General features: G+C 45.9%; 1 protein-coding gene across 1 annotated transcript; it reads left to right on the forward strand.

Moving 5' to 3' along the window:
- Window positions 1-2,021: 2,021 nt before the first annotated feature.
- FAM110C (family with sequence similarity 110 member C) lies at window positions 2,022-4,944 on the forward strand. Its single transcript, XM_040348680.1, has one exon. It carries the CDS (start codon window positions 2,138-2,140, stop codon window positions 3,047-3,049), a length of 912 nt encoding a protein of 303 aa, XP_040204614.1. The 5' UTR covers window positions 2,022-2,137; the 3' UTR covers window positions 3,050-4,944.
- Window positions 4,945-8,279: the final 3,335 nt, after the last annotated feature.

An 8,279-nucleotide genomic window follows, 5' to 3' on the forward strand; every position in this document is an offset into this window, starting at 1 on the left:
GTTCGTTCAAACAACACATGTGAGGTATCGCCATGATCGTTAGAGCGAGAGCGATAATTCTAGCCCTATACCTCCTCTGTAACTCAAAACTGGTAATCTGTAGAAATTTTTAAACCTCGCCTATGGAGATTTGTATGGGTCAAGATTTGTTGCCATTCCACGCGTGGGTGCAACTTTGAATCGTGGGTATCAATTTATTCGGCGTAACATTATCTTGGACAATATAAAAAAAAATTGGGCTAATTCCGCGTACACACGATCGGTTCGTCTGATGAAAACGGTCTGATGGACCGTTTTCATCAGACGAACCGATCGTGTGTGGGCCCCATCGGTTTTTTTATCCATCGGTGAAAAAACTAGGAACTTGTTTTAAAATTATCTGATGGTTAAAAAAACGATCGTCTGTGGGCACGTCCATCGGTTAAAAATCCACGCATGCTCAGAATCAAGGCGACGCATGCTCGGAAGCATTGAACTTCATTTTTCTCAGCACGTCGTTGTGTTTTACGTCACCGCGTTCTGACACAATCGTTTTTTTAACTGATGGTGTGTAGGCAAGACTGATGAAAATCAGCTTCATCGGATATCTGATGAAAAAATCCATCAGACTGTTTTCATTGGATGAACCGATCGTGTGTACATGGCATAACTTTACTGATGTCTTATTTTTTTATTCACATAAGTGTATTTTTCCCCCAAAAAGTGCGCTTGTATGACTGCTGCGCAAATACGGTGTGACAGAAAGTATTGCAACAACTGTCATTTTATTCTCTAGGGTGTCTGGGAAAAAAATTATATATATAGATATAGATATAGATATATATATAAAATGTTTGGGGGTTTCTACGTAATTTTCAAGCAAAAAAAAAATCTGTTTTTAACTTGTAAACACCAAGGGCCAGATTCATGTACATTTGCCGCGGCGTAACGTATAGCATTTACGTTACACCGCCGCAAGTTTTACGGGCAAGTGCTTGATTCACAGAGCACTTGCCTGTAAAGTTGCGGCGGCGTAGCGTAAATCCCTCCGGCGCAAGCCCGCCTAATTCAAATGACCCGAGTAGGGGGCGTGGATCATTTAAATTAGGCTCGTTCCCGCGCCGACCGTACTGCGCATGCTCCGTTTTGAAATTTCCTGCCGTGCTTTGCGCGAAATGACGTCGCACCGACGTAATTTTTTGAACGTCGACGTGAGTTACGTCCTTTCCTATTCACGGACGACTTACGCAAAAAAAAAAATACGAAATTCGATGCGGGAACGACGGCCATACTTTAACATGGCAAGTCTATCTATATACGCCACCAAATAGCAGCTTTAACTATACGCCGGGAAAAGCCGACTAGCGACGACGTAAGAGAATGCGACGGCCGCGCGTACCTTCGTGGATCTACGGAAAAAGCTAATTAGTATACCCGACGCGGAAAACAACGCGAACTCCACCCAGCGGGCGCCGAAGTATTACACCTACGATCCGAAGGCGTACGAAGCCGTACGCCTGTCGGATCGAAGGCAGAAGCCGTCGTATTTTGGTTTGAGGATTCAAACTAAAGATACGACGCAGCAAATTTGAAAGTACGCCGGAGTATCAGTAGATACTCCGGCGTACTTCTGTGAATCTGGCCCCAAGTCTGAAAAATCAGCCTGGTCCTTAAGTAGTTAAAAAATGAGATAAAACTTAACTTTGCAAGTATCCAATCACATGCAAAGAAAATAAAAACTGCATTTTTGCCTTAACATGATTGGATGATGGTAGTTAGCAGAGCTTTTAATCATTTACTAAGCTCTGGAGCAACTGCACATTTTCCAAATGCAAAGTGTATTTGCCTTTAGTAAATCAAGCCAATAATCGGGCTGTTCTCTTCACCTGCACAAAGCGATCACAGGTGTCATGTGTGCGATGAGGACAGCGCCCTCTAGGGATGAAGGTGACACATGACAGCTCCTGGCTGGAGGGGAGAAAGTGTGCCGCCTAGTCACGCCCTCGTCCTGGGTAAGGCGCGCTGTGATTGGCGGAGACGCCTCCGATAAGCAGAGTGCAGAGCGGTGATCGTTGACATATACAGAGCGCTGTACCTGGGAGCTCCATCATCATTATCACCCTCGTCCTTATAGCGATCAGTACCGGGCAGCCGCGCTATGCCCACTGACATCATGAACGCAGTGAGGATGCAGCCCATCTCCCAGCTGCAGCACCATAGCCCGGTGCTGCCCATCAGACTGCTGACCCGGGGCCCCGAGTACCTCCGGCGGCAGATAGAGAACGGCACGCCGCGGTCCAGCCTGAGTGCGGTGGAGAGACTGGCCGCCGACAAGGCCAAGTACGTGAAGAGCCCGGCGGCGCAGCAGGTGGTGGCCGGCGGAGGCAGCTCGTTATCGGAGAGCAGCGGCGGGAGCACTACCAGCTCCGGGGGAAGCAGCAGCAGAAAGAGCCGCCGGGAGGAGGTACCTACCGGCCCCGATCAGCCCATCAGACGCGGCAGCAGCAAGAGGCTCCTCCGGCCGGACTCTCTACTCATCTACCGGCAGAAGAACCGGGCGGACGGGCCCGCGGAGGAGGCGAGGACGGGGCTTGTGCGGAGGCTCTTCCTGGGCGGGGTAAAGGAGAAACCCCCGGCCCCAGCGGCGCCCCCTGCTGATGACCACCGCTCTAGGACCACTGGACTGCACCGCTCCCAGTCGGACATCAGCTCCCGCTATTCCCGCTCCTTCTCCGACTTCGAAACCTTTTTCAAGTACTGCGGCCTGGAGCCGGAGGTGGTGGACGAGCTGGGCAGGGAAAGGTTTGTGCCCGCCCCCGAGGAGGCGCTGGACGGGCAGTACCGGATCCGCAGCGCCAGCGTGGCCACCTCGGACAGCGGTTTCAGCCGGAGGAGCGGGGAGGGCAGTGCAGGGGGCATTCAGGAGGACGAGCCACTAGGCGGGCAAATCCCTGGGGTGGGCACTACCGCCAACACGTCGGTCATCGAACGCAACGCCAGGATCATCAAATGGCTTTACAGCTGTAAGAGGGCCAAGGAGAGCAGAGGGGCATCCCCGGACCTACCCTGAAACAAGGAAACTCGTATGCTGAGACTTGTGGTGGAACATGCATCAAAGACTTGCCACCTTGGCCAATGGGAACAAACATTCCAGTGGGTGCTTGGTATGCTGGGACTTGTAGTGGCACCCTACCCTGATTTGCTATACGTGCATTCCAAGACTTGACCACAGGGAACACACTCCATAGGTGATGGTGATTTGGTACGCTGAGACTTGTAGTGGCACCCTACCCTGAGCTGCCATAGACATGCATCACATGACTTGGCACCCTGGCCATAGGGCTGTCCAGATGAGTGTATGATATTCTGGGACTTGTAGTGGCACCCTACCCTGAGCTGCCATAGACATGCATCACATGACTTGGCACCCTGGCCATAGGGCTGTCCAGATGAGTGTATGCTATGCTGGGACTTGTAGTGGCATCCTAACCCAACTGCCTATTAATGCATTACAAGACTTGGTACCCCGACCACAGGTAACATACATGGGGGCTGCCCAAGTGGGTGCTTGGCATGCTGGGACTTGTATTAGCACCCTTTCTAGATCTGCTATACATGCATCACAAGACTTGGCACCCTGGACCAATCAACCAACCATACACGCATCACAAGACTTTGCACCTTCACCCAACTGGCCATACACGCATTACAAGACTTGGCACCTTCACCCGATACATGCGTCATAAGACTTGGCACCCTGGCCTCATGGAACAGACTCAATAGGCAGCTGCCCAGATATGTGTTTGACATGCTGGGACTTGTAGTGGCACAGCCGTTGGGCAGTTCCTTCCAACCCTGTACCTTGATTGGTGGGCAGATGTGATGGTTTATTATTATAGAGCTGCTGGACAGCGAGTGATGACAGATATTTATATATGACATAGAGGAGATACATGGGGGTCTATTTATAAAAAAAATAGGATATTTACTTTTTCTGTTTTGCAACGTTGTTTTTGTTTAGTAAATGTGACATCAGCACTAGTTTCAAAGGCTTCTGTGTCTCATCTGTATCTACATAGAACAAGTGATTGTGTTATTATTACAATGGACAGGACTCTTCATAATACACTAGTGCTCATTTCAGCGATAAACCATTGATGTGTTTTATATGTCTAATGCCGGAAAGGAGAAATGCTCCCTAGCAGTGTAAGGGTTAAGTACTCGTTTAGGTGTAGGGGGCTCTTTTACTTGGTCGATCCTCTAAGTTCCAGTCCCTCAGTGTACTCTCCTCCAATGCAAGGCTATGGTCTCTGCTTTGGGATTGATGACTACCAGAACGTAGGGGAGAATAGGATGTGGGGATCGGTCTTATAGCCTGGGGGGAGCGGAGGATTGGCTAAGCAAAACTGTTTTTTTGAGGCCTCATAGACCTAAACAAGCATTTATCCCTGGCAGCCCCACTGCAAAAGGAGCATTTTTTTCTTTCCGAGCAGATGGGCTTTAATGTTCGAACCAGAAAAGATAATACCCCTAAGTACATTCGATTTTGGCCCATTCTCTCAACAGTTGGCTAACTCGGGACAGAACGAATGTACATGCTGTTTCGCTGGACGAATAGCTCTATTTTTTTTATAAATAGACCCCATAGAGTCATTGCCAGGTTCCCTGTGCTCTCAGCTACACGCCAAGGTCACATATTTCAGAGTGCCAATGTGTTTCTGAGAGGACAGGGAACATGGGATCTTACACTGGGATGGACATCCTCTGGTAACTGAACGGTTCGCTCCTTTGGGGATCGTTGCATGCAATCCGGTTCCATCTTTATTGTATTCTATCCTATGCACAGTGTTGTCTGCAATGTATTTATGGTGCGGCCTGTGTGGCTGCACATTTTTTTTTCCAATGCTCTGTTAACTAAAAGCTTTAACGAGAAAGAAAAATATATATATTCTTTATCTTTTGCAATCCGTGCTTCAGACTCCATGATGACAAGGTGTATTGTGTTCTGCACGGGGAATAGATTTCTAGAAATATCTAGGCTATCTCTGGTGGTACAAATGTTGTTTTATGAGCTCTACTGAACGTCACATAGCCCGCTCTTCCAGCCTCCGATCCTAATCTGACAGCCAGGCATGTGAATATGCTTACTGCTTTGTTTACCAGTAGGAACGGATGGGCCTCGGCAAAGAAATCGGGTTTGTGCTAGCGATGAATTGATTCTATGCACTACCGAGATTTCTTTTTATTGATAGCTTGAGCAGAATTGTTGAGACACCAAATGAACATATGTCTGATCTTTTCTGTGATAGAAGGTAGTGGAGGCCCCATTATAGCCTGTTGTATCTGTGCCTAAGGCCTCATTAACAGGAGCAGCACGTATCTGTGTTCATGTGCAAGCTACTAAAATAAATATAATTGTAACAAATGGTTACATATAGATGATTAACCGTAAAATGAATAGAGAGACAGCACACAAGTGAGATGCAAAATATCTATTGAAGATATAAAAAATACATTCAGGTAGAGTACAGTGGATTTATATATATATACAACAAGTTATCCTGGTATATCTTAGATAGTCAAGAAGGGAGAGTATTAGATTAGATTGCAAGTGGCATACATATTCATGCAAGGATATACAATAGACCCGAATTCATGCAAAAATATACAATAGAACTGAATCTGTACAAGAATATACAATAGAACTGAATCTGTACAAGGATATACAATAGCCAGTGTTTTAAAGGATACCAAATAGTAGAAAAATGGTGTGACAGTGAGACCCAAAACCAATGTTTCAGCCCAGGTTCACACTGGGTACGATTTCCTTCGATTTGAGATGCGATTTCACATGTGAAATCGCATCTCAAATCGGCTGCATTTGTCGGCAATGACACTGTCCTAATCGGTGCGACGCCGCATCTGCGGCGCTGCACTGATTTCAAAAAGTAGTTCCTGTACTACTTTTTGCGATTTCGGGCCGCGATTTACATAGACATCTGTGCAGAAACCTGCACAGATGTCTCTTAAATCGCGGCCGAAATCGGGACTGCCGGCAGGAGTGAAATTGTGCGAGTTCAGCTGAACTCGCACGGCTTCACTCCCGCAGCCCAGTGTGAACCAGGGCTTAAGGGTATGACACCCCTTTATCAGGGTGAACTTACCATTTAGTATGCTTGTTTACTGTATGTTCATATACTTTACTATTTTATATCCTTGCATGGATTCAATTACATATAACCTTGCTCCCTAGAACAGTCATCTCTAGGCTTCCTCCAGTGGTTGTTAGGCCTTCCTTGAGCTGTGGCTGATTGACCCCTGACCTGTTGGTGTCTACATAGTTTGCAGCCTCTGCCAAGAGGCATTGGACCTTGAGCTATACAAGCAGCATCCCATTGGAGCTCAATCCGCTACGGCTCAACAACTTCTGTCACTTGGCAGAGCCAACAGCATGAAGCCTCGTACACACGACCGAGGAACTCGACGGGCGAAACACATCGTTTTTCCTCGTCGAGTTCCTTGTTAGGCTGTCGAGGAACTCGACAAGGCAAGTTTCTCCATTCCCTTCAAGGAAATAGAGAACATGCTCTCTTTTTGGCTCGACGGGATCCTCGTCAGTTTCCTCGTCGAAAAATGTACACACGACAGGTTTCCTCGGCAAAAAAAAAATCCCAGCAAGTTTCTTGCTGGTTTTTGCCGAGAAACTCGGTCTTGTGTACGAGGCCTGGCACCAGAGATCTTTTTAGCTGTAATGGTGGCCATAGATGGTTAGAATCGTGGCAGGCTGCTTGTACCCATGTTGATCCATTGATTGACTTGGGAACCACAAGCATGCCAGATTTCTAGCATGTGATTATCGCCAGCTGAATAATCATTGTGTTCTCCCGGCAGGGACGGCTGCCCGCATGGAGAACACAATAACTCAGTGGGAGGGATTCCACCATCAACATTGACTGTGTTTATGGGGGAATCTAGCTATTTATTCATCACTTTAAGTGGGGCATCCTTATCACTGGCTACCAATGCAAGGGGCATTGTTTCAGTGACTTCTGTTGAATACATTTTAGCAGGGGTCCCCTAGACCGGAATATTATTTTAAGGATTATTTCTGGATTAGAAAGGTTGAGAAAAATTTGCTCTAGGATATGCCATACTAACTAGTTGTATGTACCTTGGTTTGAGAGCGTTTTGCAAGACAAGCAAAATGTTTTAATACATTTTGCCTTGATATACAAGCGATGTCTTGATATAAGAGTAGCGTCATGTCACAACTGAGTATAAAAAAGGAGAGAGGAGCCTCTAAGTGTAGCAATATGGTTACATGTAATGAAGTTACAACATTTAGAAACTTATTGCTACACTTAGAGGTGCCTCTCTTCTCTTTTATACCCTGTAAAAAAAAATGCTTTGATATACAAGTGCTTTGGATTACAAGCATGTTTCTGGAACGAATTTTGCTCGCAAACTAAGGTTTTACTGTATCTATGAATCCATTGTATTCTACTTGGATAGAATTTTTATATCCTCAGTGTAATCTATGTTTGTATCAAGTGTGTGTGTGTACTATCCCCATATACACATTTTTACTACTGACTCTATGTGAGGTGGGATGTGATGAGCACCCCAAGACATTATCAATTCTAGCTATTAAAGGTGTGCAGGTTGCAGTTTTCTAAAGGGCTATTTCACATGGTTAGCTTTATGCTTCTATTATGTGCCCTGCATTTTATCTGCAGAAAATCTAGTACGTGTGGTGTGGGTCAGGTTTATGGTGTGGGAAATGAGACATAAATGACATCTGTATGTAAAGAAGCATATAAACTGACATAGAAGAGCCCATAAAAAGAGCAAAACACACATTCTGTCAACATGCTTCTACATGCTGCTAATGTTAATGAAGCCAAATAGAATTAGCCACGCTTCCTCTCTATTAACCTCTGAAACAATTACAAATGGCATAATGCTGTTGTGATCCGAAATAGTACATGGTTGGATACTGATTTACTAAGAATGGAGCTTGCAAAATCTGGTGCAGCTCTGCATAGTAAACAATCAGCTTCCATGTTTTATTGCCAAAGTTTAATTGAACAAGCTGAAGTTAGAAGCTGATTGGCAACCATGCGTAGTGACACCAGATTCTGAGTGCTTCATTTTTAGTAAATCTACCCCTCAGTGACTGTTAGCTTGTCTGTTTTCAGATATCATTTGTTACATATTTTTGAAACGTGGGGTATACGTCGGGATTACTTCAAATATTATTTTTGCAAGGCTATTCATCACATTCCAGAAATAAATGGGAA

Source organism: Rana temporaria, chromosome 4 (assembly GCF_905171775.1).
Source record: "Rana temporaria chromosome 4, aRanTem1.1, whole genome shotgun sequence".
In the NCBI taxonomy this organism is placed as follows: Eukaryota; Metazoa; Chordata; class Amphibia; order Anura; family Ranidae; genus Rana; species Rana temporaria.

What these genes read in the sequence shown, in the direction of transcription:
- FAM110C (XM_040348680.1), top strand. Translation starts at nt 2,138, where the DNA reads ATGCCCACTGACATCATGAACGCAGTGAGGATGCAGCCCATCTCCCAG.